Source organism: Takifugu rubripes, chromosome 22 (assembly GCF_901000725.2).
Source record: "Takifugu rubripes chromosome 22, fTakRub1.2, whole genome shotgun sequence".
NCBI lineage: Eukaryota > Metazoa > Chordata > Actinopteri > Tetraodontiformes > Tetraodontidae > Takifugu > Takifugu rubripes.
This window is the reverse complement of record NC_042306.1, coordinates 6,277,123-6,302,535: the sequence shown is the minus strand read 5'-3', so window position 1 is coordinate 6,302,535 and position 25,413 is coordinate 6,277,123. Positions and strand designations below refer to the sequence as shown.

Below are 25,413 nucleotides of genomic sequence, written 5' to 3'. Positions count from 1 at the left end.
CTAGGACTGCACTCTTCTGGACAGAGATCTCTGATGTGGCTCCTGGTACCTGTTGGAGCCATCTACTAGGCTTGGGTGTTACTGCCCCTAGTGTCCCAATCACTACTGGGACCACTGTTGCTTTCATGCCACACATTCTCTCTATATTCTCCTTCAGCCCTTGGTACTTCTCCAGCTTCTCGTGTTCCTTCTTCCTGATGTTGCTATCACTTGGGATCGCTACATCTATCACCACAACTGTCTTCTGGTGTTTATCCACCACCACTATGTCAGGCTAGTTGGTCACCACCATCTTGTCAGTCTGGATCTGGAAGTCCCACAGGATCTTGGCCTGCTTGTTCTCCAGGACTTTTGGGGGTGTCTCCCACCTGGACCCTGGGACCTCCAGTCCATACTTAGTGCACTATGCCAGCCACCTGGTTATGCCGCTCCATGTATGCCTTGCCTGCTAACATCTTGCACCCTGCTGTGATGTGCTGGACTGTCTCAGGGGCTTCTCCACACAGTCTGCACCTGGGTCTTGTCTGGTATGGTAGACCCTGGCCTATATTGCTCTGGTGCTCAGGGCCTGTTCTTGTGCAGCCATGAGTGGTGCCTCTGTGCTGTCTTTCAGTCCGGCCTTTGCCAGCCACTGGTATGTTTTCTCGAAGTCAGCCATTTCCTCAATTTGTCGGTGGTGCATTCCACGCAGGGGCTTGTCCTTCCATGATAGCCCCTCAGGTTCCTCCTCCTTGGTGGGCTTTTGTTGCCTGAGGCATTCACTCAGCAGTGGTTCAGTGGGGGCCATCTTCTTGATGTACTATCGGAGGCTTGTTGTTTCCTCCTGGACAGTAGTTCGGACACTTACTAGTCCTCGGCCCCCTTCCTTTCGATTTGTGTACAGCCTCAGAACACTGGACTTAGGGTGAAACCCTCCGTGCATGGTGAGGAGCTTCCTTGTCTTGATGTCAGTGGCTTGTATCTCTTCCAGTGGCCAGGGTATTATGCCAGCAGGGTATCTGACTGACTTATTGGCAGGGCGTAGGTGTTTATGGCCTGGATCTTATGCTTACCATTCGGCTGACTTTTCAGAACCTGCCTTAACCTCTGTAGGTATTTAGCTTTGGCTGACCTCCTAGCTACCTCCTCATGGTTACCATTTGCCTATGGGATCCCCAGGTATTTGTAATTGTCCTGCACGTCTGTGATGTTCCCTTCAGGTAGTTCAATCCCATCAGTTGCAATCACCTTGCCTCTTCTAGATAACATCCGCCTACATTTATCTCGCCCGAATGACATCCTGATGTCTTTGCTGTAGATCCTAGTGAGGTGAATCAGAGAGTCGATGTCACGCTCGTTCTTGGCATATAGCTTGATGTCATCCATGTAGAGGAGGTGGCTGACGGTTGTTTCACTTCGGAACTGGTACCCATAGCCACTCTTCGTGATGATCTGGCTAAGGGGGTTTAGGTCTATGCAGAACAGCAGGGGGGACAGGGCACATCTCCTTGATATATGCCACATCTGATGCTTACCCGTGCAATTGATGTTATACAGCTTTAGGCACTCTAGTATCCATGCGTGTGGCACTGAGTCATAGGCTTTCTTGTAATCAATCCAGGCAGTGCACAGGTTGGTGTGCTGCGTCCTACAGTCCTGGGCGATTGCCCTGTCGACCAGTAGCTGGTGCTTGGCACCTCTGATGTTGTTCCCTATGCCTTTCTGTGCTCTGCTCATGTATTTATCCATGTGCCTGCTCATCTTAGCCGCTATGATGCCTGATAGGAGCTTCCATGTGGTGCTGTGGTGCAGGCTATGGGCTGGTAGTTGGACGGTATTGTGCCCTTCTGGGGGTTCTTCATTATGAGGACTGTCCGGCCCTGGGTTAGCCACTCTGGGTGGTTCCCTGATGTTAGCAGCTGATTCATTTGTGCTGCCAGGCGTTCATGGAATGCAGTCAGCTTCTTAAGCCAGTAGGCGTGGATCTTATCGGGCCCTGGTGCTGTCCAGCTCTTCATTTTGGACACTCTTGTTTGGATGTCTGCTAAGGTGATGACTACTGGGTCTTGTTCTGGGAGTTGGCTGTGCTCAGTCTGTAGTTCTTGCAGCCATTGGGCAGTAGTGTTGTGCGTTGCCTCTTTCTCCCAGATACTCTTCCAGTATTGTGCCGTCTCAGCCCTGGGGAGGGTCTGTTGTCATATTGTTGCCCTGCCATTGAGAGTAGTCCTTTGCCGGGTTGGTGGAGAACACCCTGTTTATCCTCCTTTCCTCTACTTCTCTTGTGTACCTCTTTAGTTGGGTAGCCAGGGCTGTGAGCCTTTGCTTAGCAGTCTCCAGTGCCTCAGGTATGGACAGTTTGTTATACTTGGGCTGCTCCGTCCTTGGATTCACGTCCCTACTCAGCTCTGTTAGGAGGCTGACTTCTCTCCATGTCGCCATGATTTTTGCCTCCAGCCTTCTCCTCCATGGGGCCATTTGCTCCTTATGGCTATTCATGTGCTTCCTCTTATAGCCAAGCATCTGTAGGATTATCGTTGCTGCTGCATACATCAGCTGATTGGTCTCAGTGATGGTAGTGGTAAGGGTGGTTGACAGTGCCACCTGGTTATGCCGCTCCATATATACATACACACACACATATACATAAATACATGCAAATGTTTGTAGATGTGTGTTTGTGTGTGTTTGAATGTGTGTATAGATATATGCTATATCATTATACACTGTATGTACCATATATACTGCAAGACAAATGCTTAGAATTTTTTTAAATCAGTTCATGCATCCAATGGAAAATTGGATCTGCGGAGCAACCTGTGGCTATAAAATGCTCATGTTTTGTAAATTTGTGTCTGAAAAGCATTGAATTGGAAGGTTACAGAGAAAGAAGTATAAAATATACCTGATGATTGTGTGTAAGTGCCCTACTTAAATGTACATAAAGTGAATGTACATACATCAGGTACATTATGTGTACACGTGAAAGTGTGAGCTTATTTTCATCTGCAGGTACTGATATAAACTGGGTTTAGTCATGTATATGGATCACCGTAGAATGGTAGGCACCCTCCACAGGCACTCTGTCCTTGGTCCACTGGATATGAGCTGCAGGCTTTGCCCCCCGGGTCACACAGGTCAGATTGTAAGGAGCTCCAGCCATCAACAGGAGCTCAGGAGATCCGTCAACTACAGGGTCTTCAGGAGGGACTGGAGTAGACATGCATGCACACAGTGTCGTCAAATGCTTATTCACAGATTTTCAGACGAACATTCATCTCTTACCAGAAACCTGATTTTAATCTGATGACATCACATTTGATAAATTTACATTTAAAGTCACACAAGACTGTTCTTCATATTCTTCTACCTTTAAGTTCTAAGTTTTTCCCATTTTGGGAAGCATCAACTTTTTGTGAGGTTCATTGCAGGAGGAATTGTCTGTTTCAAATGGAACCGGAACTAATAACATGGAAGTTTCTCAGTTCCACCACTGGGAAGATCCAGTGGGGTTGGATGGTTTGCGATTTGATTGGCAAATACAGAAGAGTACTTGGCAGGACCAGAACAATGCAGCAGAAGTTGACTCTTTGGAGATAGAATATGCCCATTATCATTTAAATGTAAAGAAGTGAGAGGACATAATGACTGCTTCGCTGTGTTAAAATATTATTGGTAAAACTTTAATTGTTTTTCTACATAAACAGCAGTTTAGAGTATCTGGCCTTCTTTTAGTCTGAAATGAGTCCTGTATGGGGTTCCAGAAGGGGACTCTGGTTCTGCCGGGGGACTTCATTACAACATGTGCAATGTTTGAACATGCAGAGTAGGGTGAATAGAGGAAGGTTGTGTTTTTGTGACCTCTTTGCTTGCTGTTAATAAACAGTATGATCAAGCATAAGGATGCTAATAAGTGTACATTTTACCAGAGCACACTAGCACCATAATGATTGGTCATAACCCAAAAAGAAAATCAGAGATAGAACTGGTTAAATTATATTTATCAGGGGGTTGGCTAGCATCTTCCTTAGAAATAGAGACAGAAGCTCATTCATTTGCAACAGACTAGAGTAATGCTGCTGTAGTTGGTGGTTCAGACATCTGTGTTAAGGTTTGGGTTTTTACAGGACCCGAAATCAGGCAAAACGCAGTGATAAAAAGTGCAAAAACTAGTCTTTAATTAATCAAACTTGCAGTCCTCCTGGACCGCAAGGAAGCACTCGTCCAGTCTTTCGGGGCACACAAAAATCTCTAGAGCTCAAGGTGGCTTTGTCGGGTCAAGTACAAATATAGTGGTTATTAAACAGTCGAACATGGATTATTACCCATTTGTATGTCTTTATATGCCTTACAAAAGTTGTTCATAAACATTTTACTGTCACGTGGTGTGTACTTTTCACTCCCAGCTTCTTAGTCCTTGCACTTGCCACAACAAAAAATCAGACCATGAGACTAGCGTTGTTTGATGAATTTGTGAGCAAATTTCCCTGCATAATCCAAACAATTGGGACTATTGTCAGGACTGGCAGTAGGGAGAAACAAATTTTTCACAATAGTGTATAGCTGACTGATTTTAGCCACTCGGGAACTCACTGTGTGAGTGTAGTATCTGAAGCCTGTGTATCTGTTCTCTGGAGGCCTTTACTTCTGTAAGGCCACAACTTGTTTCTCAGCCAGCCTGGTGCCATATTAGGATAGGTTCCATGAGGCCTTTCTCCTACTCCCATTTTTGGTACTAACTGAACTCTATGCCATTTGTTTTTCTATATTGTGTTATGAGGTCATCAGAGAAGAATGTGTTTACTTGACTGTATAAGAAGGGGGCTATCGAAGTAAGCACTTTGGAGATCTTCACCATTTGGACCACGAAACCTCCCTCGGGCCAGCTGCAGCGTCTGATAGATACATGACTGTTCCCTCCAATAAACACCTCTTATAACCAAGTCTGTGTCTGAGAAGATTCCTTCTTCATCAACACCTCTCGACTACCACCAGAAGAAATTTACCACATGAGTTTTGTAGCCCCCTCTTATCAATAGTATTGGTCACCCATATGTAAGTTGTACTAGAAGAAAGCCCTCTCAATTGTTGCCAAAAACAAAAACTGATGGCATATTTTGTTTCTGAATGTTTGCTCAAAGGTTTCACTGAGTTCTGAGACAATATTGTTGCACATATACAGTATATTGCAGATGACCTAATGCACCCATCATGCCTTGTGCCTACTACCGTAGCCTTTAGGTGCAGTGTTATCATTTGGTGTTGCTCCATTTGATCAGGTGTGACTTCAGCAACAATATGTTTCTAAAGAATGAGGTCAGCTTACTAGCTATATATACTGAATGACCTGTGATATTGGGTGCAAAGACTTGCCTGGATTATATTTCTAAAATTTAGCATACACTCATATCCAGAAAAGTCTGAACGCACAAAATAATTCATATGTGTGAAACTGTGCATACTCCTGAATCCTAGTATATTTATACGTTTGGATCCCAATCAGCATGGAATTGAATAAACACATAGGAATACTATTCTCCTCTTTGACCAGGCCCTCAAATAAATATATAAATAAGTATAAACAGGGCCTGTGGGTGGGATTCCACCTTCCAATTGTGGCTGAAGCTCAGCACACAGTTCCATGAGTACTGTCCTTGGGAACATGAAGTGGCTAATGAGCCAGTTGTCAGAGCCAGTGTGGAAAAGTGGGTAAGCAACATTTTTGTGCATGAGGATTTTCTCTTCCCTGATAGTTTTAGGAAAGAGTTGTTTATGGAGTATTAGATGTCATTTTCACACATGAATTAGCAACCACAGAGTATAGACATTAACCCCATTGCGAATCTTTAGGATGCACTTTTTGCAGGTGTCTGTCTCTCCCATCATCAATACAAGATTTTGGTAAAAATTATTGCCACGCTGCACAGAATTGAATCTTGAAACATTGCAGAAGCTTAAAACAAGCTCAAAACAATGACACAGCAAATATGTGTCATAATCAAAGCTAAAGTTGGTCCAACCATATATTACAATGTGTGACCTCTCTTTTGGTGGTGACTTTTTGTTTGGCAGACATGTAACACACTGTGGCTGAGTAGATCCACCAGTATTAAAAGTGTAAACCCTAAAGTAGGTTGCTTTACTGTTTGAAGCTATGTGATTTCTCACTTCTGAATGCTTTCCATATGACATTTAATCACCGTATAAAATAGCAAGACTTTCCACAAGCCAACCACTGTTTAAGCCAATCACTGCTACCAAACAGCTCCAAAGTAGACATGGAAGTTGAAGTCCCGCCTTCTGTGTTGTCCATATCAGTTACAATTTTGACTGGTGAAATCAGTCCATGGCCCACTAAAATGCAATCGCAACCCTATATAAATGCAACTAGTGGTGTCAATCATTCAACAGGAGTCCCATGCTTCTCTTTTGGCAACACAATATTTTTTCTTGAATGCAGAAGCCTTTATATATATTTTTGGCATACTTGTGGCTATATTTCTATTTCCTGTATACTTCAGTTTTAAAAAGTAAGCAAGGTCTTTCACATATCTTTCACCTAAATCAATCTGCATGCGCCACTTCAGGAGTCACACTATGTCTTGTTTTCATAGTTTACAGTATGACCACCAGCTGTCCCTCCAATTTTTTTTCCACATGAGCAGAAATACCATTTCTGTTTTTAGCATGAGCTGTGGCCAATCGAAATTTCTATCTATCATCACATTAGTTTGGCAACTTGAGAAAGTGGCCAAAGATGTTTCAAGAAAAAGATGTGAGAATTACCAATTCAGGCCTGCAATTAATTGTCATTTTTTTTGAATTTCTTTGTTCTCCCAGAATGTGTAACAGCCGTGAGTCTGAGAAATTGTTCAAGTTAGAAGAATTTTTATGCGAGTTTGCATCTTAAAGTTGTGAGTTCAGATTAGTCAAATAAACAAATTTTTATGACCATGAATTCTTCACTGTGACCATGAATTCAATTTTGTGGAAAGTGTTGAAATGACAGGGGCAAGTGATTGTACCACAATTCCTCCAACCGGGCATGCTCATGATGAAACAGGCATGCTCATGATGAAAAATGGCTAATAACAGTAGACCGGGTGGAGCTGCCAGCTATGGTGACGCATCACGTAAAGTCAATAATGACTATAACCAATATCTAATATTCTTTTTAAATTAAAACATTTAAAAAAAATATACAGCTTTGGACTTACAGATAAACTTCTTACAGATAAGAAGTTGGCTTGTGCACATTAATTAGCAATGACATGCAAAATATGAAATAATTAATTTGGGATGTAATGTTGATCAAAACATGACTTCGATTTATAAATTATCTTTAGCATAAAAAGCTGTCCCTGGGATAAGTCCATTATCTTTTCCTCTTTGACCTTTTTAAGTACAACACACAAATGTCTGTGGAGGAAAGGATTGGCAAAGTAATTTGTGTATATTGTATTTATGTGAGGCATCTTATCAATTTAAAAAAAATAATAAAATTTCCAATCCAAACTTTGTGTTAATCTTGTCATTAAGAAAAAGCAGTCCACAGCAACAACGTTAATCCAGATGGCTTTACTCCAGGATGCATCATCGAGTAGGTGACTGGACAATGATGCAAACCTGTTCTGTCAAGCATGAGCATGACATTGACTCCCTGATTCACCTCACTAGGATCTAGAGCATTAGACATCGAGATGGCATTCAGACTAGATAAATACAGTGGGACCTCTACTTACGAAATTAATTGGTTCCGGAAGTTGTTTCGTAACCTGAAAATTACGTAAATAGAGACGCGTTTTCCATGTAAATGCCCTAATCCGTTCCAATTATTTTATAAATCATAAAAATGCATCAAAACATGTAACAAATACATGTTACAATTAGATTACCACACAATAAATGTAGGAATTCAGTGCAAGGCTTCTCCAGGAACAAAATGAACTTTATTACAGGCTAATCTTACATTAGCCGTCATTACTAGCAACGAACGTTAACACTTGTGGTAACACCGCCATCTAATGGACAAACATTCGAACACCCACAATAAATCCCGGTTACAGTTACAACAATAAATATGAAGAGAGCTGTACATAATGTAAAAAACAAAGAATAAAGTAAAGAATAAAAATCATGTTTACTTTTTAGCTGCTATCATCGTCACCTTTTGCCTTCTATGGTTCGAGTTCTCTCTCAACAGTGGTTTTTGAATGACGTTTCTTAAAGAACTGATCCAAGGACTTTTGCTTTTGTTGGCTTTTGAGAATCCTTCGAAAATGTGAAAGGCAAACATCGTCATAATGAGCAATAGCTCGACTCGTGAACACTTTTTCTGGGTGATTCTTTTTGACAAATTCTGAAACTTCATGGAATTTTCCTAAAATGTCTTTTATTCAGGCTGATGGAACAATGGCTGCCTCCTCCTCTTCCTCTCCGAACTCCTCCTGCACTGCCGTGTGTTGCATTGCTTCCAACTCCTTCAGCTCCGCCGTCGAAAGCTCCTCCTTGTGCTCCTGAATCAACTCGTTGATGTCCTCGTCATTCACCTCAAGACCCATGCCATATCAAAGCGAAATTATTTCGTCAACCTCAGGCTCAACTTTACCCTCCACCTTGAACCCCTCAACATCTCGTGGGGCAACAACATTCATCACTTTCCTGGGGTCCATAGTGAATAAAAGTTAAACGAAGAGTGGGTGTCCAAACAACTCTTTAAGAAGCCTCCAGGTGATCCAAAATGCTGCAGCCAGAGTTCTGACAGGTATTGACAAAAGAGATCACATAACTCCTGTACTGGCATCTCTTCATTGGCTGCCCGTTAAATTTAGAATCATTTTTAAAACCCTTCTTTTGACCTACAAGGTCCTCAGAGGCCTAGCTCATTTAGCTGCATTTAGCTATCAGGCCCCTTGCTATGGAACCATCTCCCTGTCCAGGTACGGGAGGCTGACACCATCTCTACTTTTAAGATTAGGCTTAAAACCCACCTCTTTGAAAAAGCTTATTGTTACTAATTCTATAGTTCCAGTTATGATCATAGACAGACGAATTATTATACTTAAGGGGTCGTCTAATCATTAGGTTAACATCTTAGCTATGCTGCTCTATAGCAGCATAGCTAAGATGTTAACCTAATTAAATTATATATAATTATATATATATAATAGCCAAGGCTGCCGGGGTCCAGAAACATGATCACCTGACAGGCCTCTGTCACCCCACTGGTTTCCTCTCCTCTCCTCTTATCTCCTCTCCTCTCCATCAAGTAGACTAGTGATGCTATTTCCTGTGTAGTTTTTCTGCTTCTCCCCCCCCTTCTGTATTCATTTACAGGTATTGCCGCCTTCAGAGCTGCATAATGACCTCCAACCCCGCTGACCCCGGCAGCTTATTCAATATAATGTATTTTTGTATGTATTTCTATGCTCTATGCCTCTCCTCTCCTCTCCTCTCCTCTCCTCTCCTCTCCTCTCCTCTCCTCTCCTCTCCTCTCCTCTCCTCTCCTCTCCTCCTCCCTGTCCTCCCCCTTCTCCTCTCTCTCTACCCAGCCGGCCATCAGCAGGAGGGTCCCCCTAAATGAGTCTGGTCCTGCTCAAGGTTTCTTGCTGTTAAAGGGGAGTTTTTCCTTGCCACTGTTGCTTGTCTGGGGTTAGGCCCTGGGATTCTGGAAAGTGCCTTGAAACAATTTTGATTGTAAAAGACGCTATATAAATAAAGATTGATTTGATTTGAGATCAGAGCTCTCTGTCCAGAACAGCACAGTCCTAGGAACAGCTAAGATCCTGTGCAGAACCCTCAGATGCCAGGCCTCTGGACGAGAACCCGAATTAAAGAAAGGAGAGGCAATCAGAATCGGCGTACTGGTTCCAGCAAGAGCCAGTCTTATGGGGGACCAAGTTGGAGCTTTCCAGTTGGACGGCGGAAACGATGGCCAGAAATATGGTAACTGCAGAAGTTGTCACACACCAGGTGGGGGTGTTTTGACGGGCCCTTAAATAGATTACCCCTCTAGCCTTATTGTCCAGCTAGGAATAAGTTCACTGATAATTGTACAAATACTGGTGGACCACTGGAAACCCAAGCTTTCAGCCCATGACTACCTAATCCACAAGCATGGAGGTAGAGGAGGAACTATTTCCTGCCATTTTCCTTGCACCAGATTTTAAAGACTGCTCTGGCCCCCTGCTGAAAGACTCATCATTTGTTTCTCTACAGGACGTATCCAGAAAAACACTGGTAAGATGCTGGTGAAGACTATAAACAGGCAAAGACTGAAACAGTGCTGAAACACCCTGGAAAAGGTACTTTGGCCTAGACCAGGAATGCATTTGTGTCAACCATTAATGAAACAGTGGAAGACAAGTGTCCCTTCTGTGAACATAGAGACATTTTTTCAGTTTTTATTAATGTCAGCATCTTTTACAATTTCTGTAGTGTATTTAAGCCATACAAAAAAGTTAGAGGAATGTTTTATTCTTGAACCTATCACTGTGTATGTGTCAATATGATCAAGTCCAGAATCCACCTTGATTTTAATTTTTAAAAGGCAACTGGAGATCTGGACTCTTTTGATCAGGTGTGGTGTTTTAATCATATCCTCTGTTTTTTGGTAAATTACTCTTTGCAGTTTGGAGATGCACTCCTGCAAAATTATTTATATATTTATTGATTTAGTTATCTATTTATTCTGAGTGAGTGCTTTAGGATATAAATTATATATGTTCTTTGTAAGATCAACATATAAAACTGTTTTTCAAAATTCAAATTCTCTCTTTCTCTCTTACACACATACTGACGCGCACACACACAAAAATAATTTTCGGACGATCTCTTACCAAGAACACTGAGTTTTGCTCGCCTTGATCGCAAGGCAGCCTCTGTGGCTTGACACTCGTATAAGGAGTCATCTGATAGCTCCGCATTCGAAATCTCCAGGTTGTACTGGCCAATGTCGAATGACCGCAGGACACGATACCTAGGCCAAGCTGCAGAACACACACAGTGGAGTTAAACACATGATGAGACGTCCTCTTAAGCCCTTTAGTGTTTAATTAATTTGCAGGATAACAAAAACTCAAACAAATAAATTTATTAACTGTATGACAATTAATTGAATCAAATGTAATACTCAGTTGGATCAAAATGTATTGATATACAGTAGTACTTTTAAATCACCAAACGGTGAAAAGTGCTTTACAATAACAACACATGTGTGTTACGAATTGAAGTTTTAGACAGAACCCGAGAGCAGGCCAGGACACAGAGGTAAAATGGTCCAAAGAGTTTTATTTACAGGGGAAACACACAAAGAATACAGAAACAGTGCTCCTGGCCTGCAGGGAGCTTGGGAGTCAGCATCAGCACTTCACAGGTCCACGGATGAGTCCTCGAACAGAAGCAGTCCCCTTGGGCTGCAGAGAACTTGGGAAACAGGCTTGGCACGCTCACCGGCCCAGCAAATGGCACGAAGACCTCGAACATGCTGGAGAGACACAGAAGACAGAAACAGTCCTCCGGGACTGCAGGGAGCTCGGGAGTCAGCGTCTTCCCTTCACAGGTCCACCGGTGAGTCCTCAACCAGAAGCAGTCTCCCTGGACTGCAGAGAACTCGGGAGTCCGGCTCGGCACAGTCACCGGCCCAGTAAATGGCATGAATACCTCGAACGTGCCGGGGAGACACAGAAGACAGAAGCAGGGAGATTGGGAGTCAGCGTCAGCACTTCACGGGTCCACGGGTGAATCCTCGAACTGAAGCAGTTCCCCTGTACTGCAGAGAACTCAGGAGCACGATCTGCACTTCTCTGGTCCAGCAAACGGCATGAAGACCTCAAACGTGCAGGGAAGACAGACCAAGCAAAGCCACAAAGCCACACCAACAAAGCCACAATACTCCACTCTACACTCCACAAAGTAACACAAACACTCCACTGCAAATCCACTGCTACTCCTGTCCCCCCTCCCCCTCTCCCATGACCTTCAGCTCAACCATGCCCTACATTTCACACTCTGGTCCATGCCCATCCTGCCCACCAACACCTCCTTCACAACACACCAGGTGAGGAAGGCCTTGAAGAAGAACAGGGCCAGGAAAGCAACGGGTCTGGATGCCATCAGCTCTAGGCTCCTGAAGTTCTGTGCAGAACAGCTGTGTGGGACTTTAGATTACACGTTCAATCTGAAGCTGGGGTCTCATCTGATGAAGATGCTGGAGAGACTCATCCTCGTTCATCTGCGCCTACTGGTGAGCTCCTTCATGGATCCGCTGCAGTTCGCCATCTACCTCCTTCACACCTCCCTCGCCCACCTGGAGAAGGCTGGAAGCACTGTAAGGATCATGCTTTTTGATTTCTCCAGTGCATTCAACACCATCCAGCCCAGGCTGCTGGGGGGCAAGCTGCAGGTAGCTGGGGTGGATCACCACCTCACAACATGGATTTTGGACTACCTCACAAAAAGACTACAATTTGTGAGGGTGAAGGGCTCCGAGTAAAATCAAATCAATCTTTATTTATATAGCGTCTAAGACAATCAAAATTGTTTCAAGGCGCTTTACAGAATCCCAGGGCCTAACCCCAGACAAGCAACAGTGGCAAGGAAAAACTCCCCTTTAACAGGAAGAAACCTTGAGCAGGACCAGGCTCATGTAGGGGGACCCTCCTGCTGATGGCCGGCTGGGTAGAGAGAGAGGAGAAGGGGGGAGGACAGGTAGAGGATAGAATAGGGAGGAGAGGAGAGGAGAGGAGAGGAGAGGAGAGGAGAGGAGAGGAGAGGAGAGGAGAGGAGAGGGATAGAGCATAGAAATACATACAAAAATACATTATATTGAATAAGCTGCCGGTTGAGTGGGTCAGCGGGGTTGGAGGTCATTATGCAGCTCTGAAGGCCGCGATACCTGTAAATGAATACAGAAGAGGGGGGGGGGGGGGGGGGGGGGGCAGAAAAACTACATAGGAAATAGCATCACTAGTCTACTTGAAGGAGAGGAGAGGAGAGGAGAGGAGAGGAGAGGAGAGGAGAGGAGAGGAGAGGAGAGATAACCATGACCCAGTGGGGTGACAGATGCCTGTCAGGTGATCATGTTTCTGGGCCCCGACAGCCTTGGCCTATAGCAGCATAGCTAAGATGTTAACCTAATGATTAGATGACCCCCTAAGTATGATAATTCGTCTGTCTATGATCATAACTGGAACTATAGAATTAGTAACAATAAGCTTTTCCAAAGAGGTAGGTTTTAAGCCTAATCTTAAAAGTAGAGATGGAGTCAGCCTCCCGTACCTGGACAGGGAGCTGGTTCCATAGCGGGGGGGCCTGGTAGCTAAATGCTCGGCCCCCCATTGTACTCCTAGAGACTCTGGGAACCACAAGTAGACCAGTATTCTGAGAGCAGAGCAGTCTATTGGGCTGGTAAGGTATCACTAGCTCCTCCAGGTAGGATAGAGCCAGGCCTCTGAGTATGTTGTAGGTCAAAAGAAGGGTTTTATAAATTATTCTAAATTTAACGGGCAGTCAATACCTTTCAGAACTCTGGCTGCGGCATTTTGGATCATTTGGAGGCTTCTTAGAGAGTTGTTTGGACACCCTGATAATAAAGAATTACAATAGTCAGTAGTTTCCTAATCCTTGTGATGTTCCTCAGGTGAAAAAAGGCAATTCTAGAGACTGTTTTAATGTTTGAGTTGAAGGACAGATTTTGGTCAAAGGTTACTCCAAGATTCCTCACAGAGAGACTAGATATTAATGAGATACCATCTAGAGTGATAATGTGATCTAATCTATACCTGAGACCTCAGTTTTCCTGAGTTAAGGAGAAAGAAATTTGAAGACATCCAGGACTTTATGTCTTTAAGACAGGTCTGAAGCTTCACTAACTTCTCTGTCTCCTCTGGTTTCGTGGATAAATAAAGCTGAGTGTCATCAGCATAACATTGAAAATTTGTTCCATGCTACGAATAATATTTCCGAAGGGAAGCATGTACAAGGTGAAAAGGATTGGTCCAAGCACAGAACCCTGAGGAACTCCATGGCTAACCCTACTGTATGAGGAGGGAACACCATGGACATGAGCAAACTGGTATCTATCAGAAAGATACGATCTAAACCAGTCTTGTGCTGTCCCTTTAATCCCAATCACATGTTCCAGTCTCTGTAACAGGATGCTGTGATCAACTGTATCAAAAGCAGCACTGAGGTCCAGCAGAACCAGCATAGAAACCAGTCCATGATCTGAAGCTATGAGAAGATCATTAGTAACTTTAAAAAGTGCTGTTTCTGTGCTGTGATTAGCTCTAAAGCCTGACTGAAACATCTCAAACAGGCTGTTCCTCTGCAGGTGCTCCAGTAACTGAGTCACCACAACCTTCTCAAGAATTTTAGAGATAAAAGGAAGGTTGGATATTGGCCTATAGTTTGCTAACACATCAGGATCCAGTGATGTTTTTTTAAGCAACGGTTTAATCACTGCCACTTTGTAGGACCGGGGTACATAACCTGTCACTAAAGAACAATTGATCTGATCCAGGATAGAACTGCCTATCAATGGTAAAACATCCTTCAACATGTGTGTTGGGATGGGATCTAAAAGACACGTGGTGGACTTGGATTTCTGAATTAGCCAAGAACATCCATCCATCCATCCTCTACCGCTTATCCGGGGTTTGGTCGCGGGGGCAGCAGCCTAAGAAGAGAAGCCCAGACTTCCCTCTCCCCAGCTACTTCTTCCAGCTTATCCGGAGGGATCCCCAGGCGTTCCCAGACCAGTCGAGAGACATAGTCTCTCCAATGTGTCCTGGGTCTTCCCGGGGGTCTCCTACCGGAGGGACATGCCCTGAACACCTCACCAGGGAGGTGTCCAGGGGGCATCCTAACTAGATGCCCAAGATTAGCATAGATTACATTAGCCCAATTAGCCAAGACGCCTCAGATAAATATATAGGGCTGAAGGAGTTTAAGGGCTCATTGGAGAGCCTGTATGTTCCCACAGTCAGCACATCTGGTGATGGTCCAGTTGTTGGGATGGCCTGGTTAGCTTTTTTTCTGATAGATAGAACTTTATCAGTGAAGAAGCTCGTGAAGTCTTCACCACTAAGGGAAGAAGGGATACGTGGATATACAACACTGTGACTCTTTGTTAATTTGGCCACACCAATATAACATTAAAAATTTAATAAATTAGAGAAAGTGGTTGGTGGAGCTAGCTCTCCACACCATTTTAATCTGCAAACTGAACATCTTATCTGACAAACTACTTGTGGAGGCAAGTAGACAAGCTGGCAGATCAACATCCACTGCCTTTATCTGACAGTGTTGTTAACCATGGGGATGCACCCCATTTCCAAGAGAGCCACTGGAGCCACTCTAAATTTTAGAGCCAACAGAGTGATTACGTTAGAGGGTATGCATCTCAGTTCATTATCACTCAGTTCACTGCTGCATCTCAGTTCAGTGTCTGTGACTTTATCACAGTTGCACTATATAGAGGAGGTAACTAGAAGCCAGAGTGCAACACTAAGGCAGGAAAGAGGGACTGCTTCACATTTCAGCTACGTTTCAAATCACGTTAGTCCAAACAAAGCAGAAAACCTGCCTGAAAGCATCATCTGAGGAATACTACAAATTGCACATGAATAGGTGACTGGAAATGGAATTACCATATTTTCACAATCATAAGGCACTCTTGCATTTTCTCCAAAATGGACGGGGTGCCTTATAATCCGGTGCACCAAGTTCCAAAATCTGTTGGAACAGATTTTCAGCTTTTTGAAAAACGATTTTCAGCTTTTTGGCTTTCGCAAAAAACATTTCGGATTCATTTAGTTCATTTCGGATACAGAAGATGATGTACATGAGTACATTGCTAAATACACACTAGCATACATGTTTTAAGATAGCGTAACGGTAAGTTTTACCATGCCCGCGCCTTATAATCTGGTGCGCCTTATGTATGTGTTAAATACAGAAATAGCACCTGTAACTGAGACTGCGCCTTTTAATATGGTGTGCCTTATGGTCTTGAAAATACGGTAGGTGTTTTATAGGCCTAGGCTGTGTTAAAAAAAACAACTGAACTTAACTAAGTGTGGGCTGGTAGTTCACGCAGATGCAACATGTTTTATGCATCACCTGATGGGGCTGATACTGTATATGAACCACTTAAGTGACTAATATTTGGTCTATTTAAAATGAAATGCCAAAATACACAGTTACATGGAGTGCATGTTCCTCAAAGTTGACCATGGTGTGCTCAAGTCCAGGGACAGTTGCTAATCACAGAAATTGAAGAGTGATTTTGTTATCTGTGCCCATGATGACATTTTGACCTTCCTTGTTTGACATGAAACCCTGCAGGATAGAAACCAATATACTGCACGACAAGTCCAATTAGCCATCAAAAACAAGGTTTGCAGGCCAATCTTCTCAGCAACTGGAGCCATCCAGGTTGTTAGCACCAGGCTGCTAACAAGCTACCTCAAAGGAGCCATCAGTTTTCGTCCAAAGGTTACTACCAGGACAACATAGCAAAGATTGCCTACAACTGGAATTACAACTATTCCCAGCTTGGCTCCCCCACCAGGACCACTAGCTAAAACAGCAACACACCAGAGCTCACTCTCTCCCTCCAGGATTGGTAACACCAACTGGGCCGAGTATAGCTAAGCTAAGCAAAGACCTTCAAAGTGATGTATTTTTGTTGTATTGAGTTGTTGTGATCAGTTTGGTACTTAGGTTATGGTTCAGGTGGCTCTGTCACATTGTAAAGTTGATGTCAGTTAAGTTGCAATATATAGATTCAGGGTCTCTTGCATGCTAAACAAACCATCCTTTCTCCAACCTGGCACCTCAGGAAACACACAGTCCATTGTCCCCCCCCCACATTCCACATGTGCATGTGACCTCAGCCAGCAAATGGTCTGTGCACCTCACATGATCAGACATCTTGGTCAGCCTTCTTTGTTCCTGGTCTCAAGGCCGCAGCAGTCCCTTTTCACACAGACATCTGTATAGAAGTACACTGTTGATAGATTGTATTGTCAATAATTGATTAATAATAAACTTAATAACTAAAACCAAAATTACTACATTAACAACTAGTTAGATTTGAAGGATTGGGAGGTCTTGACATTGTAGATGTTGACAGAATTCACGCTTGTGCAACATTACTGTAAACAGACAGCAGATCAGTTTAAAAGGCAGAGTGCTAAATTTATAACCTAATGTATTATGAGACTGATTTTACAAATCGGCTATCTTTTCTCTTCTCACAAGGGTGGTGCCCTAAGATAATCTAATACTCAGGTTCAATTATGTAATAGTCATTTATTTATGATAGCCTAATCCAAATTAGTAGCCTTGCACCAAAAGTGGTACCTTAAATGCAAACCAGACCAAAGCCCAATAGACTCTATATATACTGATTGCCATAGTTTTCTCTATTTCTCTATTTAATTGTGAATTGGATTAACAAAACCCTGGCATTTTTCCAATTATTCACTCATTCACTGTGAAACTATTACTCTCTCCAATGCTCTCCTTGACCTTGAAGTCTTTTTCTAAGTGAGAAAGCTGAAAAATGGAGGAACTGGAAGGGGGGGACAGGAATTAAAGGAGTGACAGAAAAATTTTGACCTGACCCTTTATGGATATGACCAAAAGATTCACATCACATGTCACTGTGTGTTTGTGTGTATGCCATGCTCACTGCTTTGTTAATGCAATTACAGCAGACTCATAACTGTGATGTATATTTCAGAAATGAAAAGGGCTCTACATGTTGAGTACGTTCAATTTCTGTGATGCTTCCACTGTTTTTTTTTTCAAACATAAGCAGTCATTTTAAACATTATTTTACTTGTTACATAACAAAAAAATCCATAGCAGTCACCTGTAAAATAGGAACATGACATGGGACTTGAGTTCTTGTGATAAGTCAATATGAAATCTGCAACGGATCTGTTATTGCCTCTCTTTTGCAGCTGGATTGGCAGAGACAAGAGCAGAAATGCCACTGCAGGTCTGTTTGAGGCATCTCAGATATCTAATTTGATCTGTGTAGCTTGTTAAATTCTTACACAATTATTTTTGTATTGATGTTTTTTTACAAAGTGCTAGTGTATTTTTCTTGTTTTCAACTCTGCATTGACAGTACAGCGTCCAAATTGTTTACAGTGATTTTACCATCATGATTCTTGATGCAGATGTCAAAAATTTTAATGCGTGAAATGTTTGCCAAACATGGAGCTATACGAAGTTTAAGTAATAATATTTCAAACTCACAATTATTTTGTTTTGTAGTGGTTTTGTACCCTTATATTATTGAAATGAAATAGTGTTGTAAATGTGAAAAAACATTTTTGTCTAATTTAGCCTGATATAAAGGTTTTTGCTTAAATTGCCACTCATATGCATAGGAACAGGAAAAACAGTAATGTAACGGTGACATTACAGTATATTTAGATGTGTGCTTCTGCATTACACTTTTATTATATTTCCCATGCCCAAACCAGATGAAAATAGATGCTTTCCCCTCACCTCGTAGACCTTCTCCAATGCCAAGAGCCAAGCCATCCTTGGTCCATTGCACGATGCCACTGTAGTTGAAGACCACACAAGACAACACTATACGTTCTCCCACCACCACTGATTGGTCGGCAGGCTCTTGAGAGAAGCGAATACACTTTACTGCAACACAAGAACAAAAAGGAAAAATCAGTTTTCAGTTTTGTGATCCTGACATGCCATCAGCTATGGATGTTATTTGTGACTATTATTTTTCTATATTTTGTTATTTATGAATAAGATATCTTGAAATATAAACTTTTATCAGTAGGAAACTTGAATTGAACTTGATTGCCAGAAATGTTGTGTGTCCGAAGATTTTTATGAACCTCAAAACTCAAAACAAGAGTCTTCCTGCAGGCCGGCATGGGGCCACTTCCAGTGTAAACTTCACCCGCAGGGCACATTCATTGTCAGGCCAGTCAGGACTGGAAGTCCAAGAAAAAGTCCAATTAACTTTAAAAAGATTAACACAATCACACCAGCCAGCAATGTCATATTGTCATATTATTTCAACTGTGAGTTTGTGTACAAACTCAAAGTCCATTTAAGAATTTTTAATATAAAATCATATAGCCACTATCAGAGATAGCTTTGTCACAGATTTATATTTAATTAATCAACAAAGCCATTAGTTCCTGAAATGCAGGTACAGGCATATGGGTATGTCATTACTTATTTGTTGTTTAGAATGGTTCCTATACAGTATGTAGCATTTAACATGGGTTGGCTTTATAGCATTGTGTCTGCAGTCGATAGCTCTGTTTACATTAGGGAAAACTGGCTCTTGTGTAAAATGCACATAAACTTGTACTTGTCAAGTATTATCGTTTGTCAGCAGTCTCATCACAAGATATCCAAATAGCTTCCACTTTAGAGAATTTAAATTGCTCCAGGATTTCTTCTTTGTCTTGGTCATCATGATTGTAGCTTTCATGATAGAATTTAGAGCTACTTGTGCAATGGTCCACTTTAAACCCTTCACTTTCAAGAAAAATAAAGTGGTGCATCTACATGACAGAAAAAGTTATGTTCAATTCATAGTTTATACACATTTAAACATCTAAACCAAGTGGAGTGAACAATAGTAAAACATGTAATGTTAATTTTGACAACAAATCATAACTGCATTAACGTTAAGTCATCACAGCTTACTGACATACGTAACATTTAGTTGTTTGACTACACAGGGCAGCTAGACTCTCTCTATAAGTTGGGACTGTTACTTAGTGGTAGGTTGTCTGAGACAGTGGAAAACAAATGACAAGTTCCACACGGTAGATGGAAAATTACAAAAACATCAATGCCAAAAGCAGCAGCAGCAGCAGCAGCAGCAGCAGCAGTCAAATCGTGAGAATGTCAGAAGCCTTTGTTTTTCTCTGGGCTTGACACTTCATCTCTTTCACCCTTTTCAGGAGAAAGGATTTTGCTTACATGTATTTTCGCTAGCAAAACAAGCTTCCTGTACACAATGGCACTTCTAAAATTTATGAATGTAGAAATTACAAGAGCAATGGCTCTTAGGACCAGTTAGTGTTAATGCTCTCTTTCTTACAGGTCTTCCCCACATCCTGTTTACTGGTGTCATCCTTGTTTTCCACCTTTGTCTTGTTGCTTCCATCCACTTTATGTATAACACCTGCATTTCCATTCTCTTCTGTGCCAAGTCACATTGTGTATTCAAGAGTTTTCTCAAGAATCTGCCAGTGTTTGACCTGATGCCTGTTTTTGTTAAAACTAAGCCTTTCATTCTTTGGTTTGTCCTTGGACATTTATTGCACATCTGTTTTTGATGTCTCTGTTCTGCTTCCTTCATGTCTTTTTAATCCCTTCCTTGTCCACCTGAATCAGAATGCATGAAGACTGATGTGAGGTATTTTTCTTTTTCACACGAGTTCACACACGCCCTCACTGTTGTGTACATCTCCCCCTCTGCTAATGCCGATGCAGCTTGTGATGTCCTGCTCTCAGCAGTGAGCAGGCTGCAGACACAGCACCCTGATGCCCTCCTCCTCATTCTATGGGGACTTCAGTCATGCCTCTCCATCATCTTCTCTGCCCATATTTACCCAATACATCACTTGCCACACCAGGGACAATAAAACACTTGACCTGTTTTATGCAAACACCAAGGAGACACACCACTCTCTCCCTCTTCCTTCCCTGGGTTGTGCCAACCACAACCTTGTACACCTCCAGCTGTGTATAAACCTCTTGTGTAGAGGCAGCCTGCTATCACCCGCAAAGTGAAGAAATGGTCCGAAGAAGCTGAGGAGGCCCTGAAAGACTGTTTCAACTCAACTCTGTGGGATGTATTCAGCGATGCCCATGTGGAGGACATTGACAATTTCACCCACTGCATCACTAACTATATTCATTTTTGTGTGGAGAACACAGTACCCACTAGGACTGTACAGAGCTTCTCCAACAGGAAGCCCTGGATCTCCCCAGACATAAAGGCTCTCCTGAAGGAAAAGAGGGCTTTTGTGTCTGGAGATAAAGAGGAACTGAAGTCTGTGCAGAGGGAGTTGAGGAGGAAGATCAGGCAGGAGAAAGGTGGCGTACCAGCTGCTGCAGAACAACATCTGTGGGGTCTGGAAAGGACTGAAGACCATCAAGGAGCAAAAGTCCCAGCCTGTGGGAGACCGGGGGTGGGCAAACAACCTGAACTTGTTCTTCAACAAATTTGATCAGGCACCCACCCCTCCCCCAGCCCAGTCTCCTCTGCTGCAACCCCCTGTGCCCCCAATCAACTGCTACTCCTTTCCCCCCTCCCCCTCTCTCATGACCTTCAGCTCACACATGCCCTACACTTCACACTCTGGCCCATGCCCATCCCCCCCACAAACACCTCTCTGCTCCAGCCTGTCCCTCACAACACACCAGACATCATCATGCCACCTCCAGAAGTTCTCTGACGACTCCGCTGCTATTGGCGTCATCACTGATGGGGACAATGGGGAGTACAGAGGACTTATTCAGGACTGTGTGGACTGGAGCCTGCTGAACCACCTCCAGATCGACACCAGTAAAACCAAGGTGCTGGTGGTGGATTTCTGCAGGCGTAACAACCGCTCGCCTGTACCGGTGAACATCCTGGGAATGGACGTCAACGTTGTAAAGTCCTTTAAGTACCTGGGTGTTCACCTAAACAATAACCTGGACTGGACACACAGTACAGACACCCTTATCATGAAGGGCACTAGAAGACTTTTCCTGCTCAGGAGGCTGAGGTCTTTTGGTGTGCAGGGACCACTCCTGAGGACTTTCTATGACTCTGTGGTGGGATCTATGACTCTGTGGTGTGATCTGCCAACTTTTATGGGAACATAGGCCACCAGAAGGGAATTGTGGGCATATTCCACACACAACAGCAAAGAGCAATAGGAGGTGGGATGACGAGGCGATACAAAACGTAAGGCACAGGACTAGTTGGCCCTCTCTGTCTGGCCATTCAACTGAGGATGGTATCGGCTCACCATAGCCCCCAATGCATTACTGAAGGCCTTCCAGACGTGGGATGTGAATTGAGGCCCTTGAGAGTCTATGGAGGCAAAAGACATGCTTGACTAGAAGGTGTACTGAAATGAAATGTACTGCCTTCGACAACCGGTGAAGAGAATTTGTGTTTATCTTGTTATCATGTGTTGTACCATATGTTTCTGTTTTCTCTTAGGAGTACTTTAGAAGTTAGGAATGGTCGAATCTTTAGTAAGTGTAATAAAGGTCAGTTGACCCTTTCTTGACATGATTGTTGTTTACATAGTTGTAATCAGCAGGAGACACTCAGACGGGACATGTTGAATCCCCATCTTCTACCTTGGTGACAGCATAGTTTACTGGTGTTGATAAGTTCCTCTGCAGGAAGGTGAACTTTGAACTGACCATTTGGGAAACAGCGGACAACAAGGACTGTGTCAGCATCCAATGGGACTGGAAGAATCAGACGATGTCATCCAAGAAGAAGGACTGGATTGGACTGAATTAGCATCAATAATTTACATATGTGTTTCTATAAAAGATTGGGTCAAGGGATAGTTAGGTTGTCCGACTGCATGCCCTGGCAATTGACTCTGTTATTGTAGGGTTATGAACTGGCCCGGAGCTCTGTAATATTTGTATCTTGAATTGGTTCTATTGCTAAATACATTTTGAAATTGGCATTTTTCTTCTTGAAGGCTGTTTTCAGCTCAAGTTAGAACGGGAGACCCCGTGACCTAGAGCGGAGCTGCAGAAAAATTCTGATCGAAAATCTCCCAAACAAATGACCATAACTCTGTCCCGGAAGCTCCTATGAGCATTAAAATACATAATGTCTTCTGTAGCTACAAGCCTTGACTAACTCACAAAGCAGCCCCTCCCACTAGTCCCCACTGCCTGTGAGCAGTGGGGACGGCATTGTGCAGGTGCTGAGGCTGCTCAACATGCACTGGCATTGTGCAGGCACTGAGGCTGCTCAACATGCACTGAATTGCCTTGGTGGGGGCAATAGGCAGACATGGAGGGACAACAGGCAAGAGGCAGGGACCGGCCAGAGGGTGAGGCACACCCTCACTAAACTCCTATACCAGCAGTTTGTTATAATTAATGTATTTCCATGATCTCTGTCTGATCTCTGCCTATTCTCTCCTCTACCTGTCCTCCCCCTTCTCCTCCCTTTCTACACAGCCGGCCATCGGCAGGAGGGTCCCATTACATGAGCCTGGCCCTGCTCATGTAAGGGTACTACTGTTTTTCCACCTGTTTTTCCTTGCCAATGTTGCTTGTTGGGGGTCAGGCCCTGGAATTCTGTTAAGCGAAAATAGAAAAAAATAGAGAAAATTTTGTTTGTAACAGAGGCCATATAAATAAAGAATAATTGATTGAACAGAGCAGAGATGCAGAAAAGAACAGCAAATGGAAAGAATGAAGGTAAAAAGCCTGGTGGCTAGAAAGATCAACTCAAAAGAGGAAACAGGGCAATGAAAGCAATCAAACAATCATACATATACAGTACATCAAACACAAAATAAACAAATTGTTAACAAAGAAAGGTTAGTAGACAGACAGAAAGAGAGGGGATTATTTGATTGACAAGACAGGTGGAGATATATGTGTCACCATGGTAACACTGAAACCTGTGAGTTAAGGACAGAAAGACTGTAGATAGCAAGTGCATGTGTCTGTGTGTGTTGGGGGGTCCATCCCCATGGTAACACCAATAAAGGGATTCTGTGAGGGGCATACACACAATAAGAAAGTGGAAAACCTCTTGCATCTATCTTTCAATATGAAATGCTTATGAGAGGCGAGTACTAATTGTGCCTCAACTGTGCGATCTGTTAGGTTTTTTCTTATTTTTGACAACTACCAGCTTTTCATCTGTGTTAAAGAAAGTATGTAATTTTTGGTGATTGTGAAGTAAATGATTACAGCTTTCAGAACTATTGGCACACAAGACAAGTCTATTGCGTATGTGTATTGTCTATATAAGCGTCATGGGGTAGCCAATTTGGCAAAAACAACAGGATTTAATTGAGATTAAATAATTGTGTACCCCAGAATGCTGGTAAGACTTACAATTTATCTGTCAAATATGCCAATAGCTTTTCAGCTGATGTAACAAGTAACAAAAGCAGTGTGGCAGTATGTGACAAATTTAATCAAAAGGGGTACAGATTTAAGTAAGAAGAACTTCTCTCATCTTTTTCCCCCTTTTGTGGTCATGAGGAGGATACACAATGTCAGGTCAACCCTTGGATGAGTTGTCAGTTCATCACATGGTCCTATATGAACATTTGTGGGTTTAGTACCTTGCTCAAGGGTACCTTGGCAGTGCCCTGAAGGTGTTGTGGCACCTTCCTCCACGTCCAGAATGCCTTCCATGTTTTGTCTGCACTGGGGCTCAAACCAAAAACCCTCTGTTTCTCAGGGCAGTTCCCAACAGACTCAGCTACCACCACCCCTTGTAGGAAAACCTACTGAGAGAATTTGCAATGAGGCACCTTTCTCTACCCAGCTGGACATTAGCAGGAGGGCTTGTTGGGGGTCAGGCCCTGGAATTATGGAAAGCGCCTAGAAACAATTTTGATTGTAACAGATGCTATATAAAGATTGATTGATTGATTGATTGATTGATTGATTGATTGATTGATTGATTGATTGATTACCTCACCGAAGCTGCAATGACCAACTGTACCCAACAGGAAAATTAGCATCATTAGTAGCTAGTAGCTAAACGAGTCACCTTGAGGCAAATAAAGAGGCTTTGCACAAATGAAAATATATATATAAAAGTTTTATATATATATATATATGTTTTATTGCAGGTATTGTTGGAACTCTCCCATCTTTTGGAATATTTACCATTGTGTCACATCATAAATGCATCCTCAGCTCATAATTACTTTGCCTCCAATAGTACTTTAAGGTAGCATAATTGCAGGGTGCAGCAGATGGCTGGTTTGCATGTATATGTGTAATGGACATTTACTATCTGTTTTAAAACAGTGTCATGGTTCCTGGTCAGAACCTACAGCTTAATATAGCTCTTGTGCATGGGCTAAGCAAAAATTGAAATAATTTGTTCCTCACTGCTCAATCAATGTAAGAATAAACTATACAGGAATATTTATTTTGTCTCATTATCCGATCAAACCATGATGAAAAACATTATGTTCATCTATGTAGAAGAATATAATTAACTAAAATAAAAATTACTCTGTCTATGATGTTTCAAATGACAAACATACAATAAATGATTTTTATTTTTTAAAGGCTGGGCTGTCCCATGTTTTTTTCTTCTGTGTGTGTGCCCCTCCCATCCTGTTTTCTGTCTCTGACTGCAGGTGTGGGTCTGTGGGTCAGCGTCTTCGCTAATTCAGAAATCCAAGGCCACCACGT

At 42.8% G+C, this 25,413-nt stretch overlaps 1 protein-coding gene across 6 annotated transcripts in view; it reads right to left on the bottom strand.

Moving 5' to 3' along the window:
* LOC101075268 (kin of IRRE-like protein 1) overlaps positions 1-25,413 on the bottom strand; it is an 81,676-nt gene that overhangs the window by 34,620 nt on the left and 21,643 nt on the right. For 3 of the 6 annotated variants that reach the window (XM_029830571.1, XM_029830572.1, XM_029830573.1), the window contains exons 2-4: positions 18,505-18,654; positions 10,815-10,964; positions 3,029-3,186 (exon numbers count right to left, since the gene is read on the bottom strand). In XM_029830571.1, the coding sequence (XP_029686431.1) occupies positions 3,029-3,186; positions 10,815-10,964; positions 18,505-18,654 (458 nt within the window). The remainder of the gene's footprint in view (positions 1-3,028; positions 3,187-10,814; positions 10,965-18,504; positions 18,655-25,413) is intronic. The other 3 variants (XM_029830575.1, XM_029830574.1, XM_029830576.1) reach the window with 3 other exon arrangements.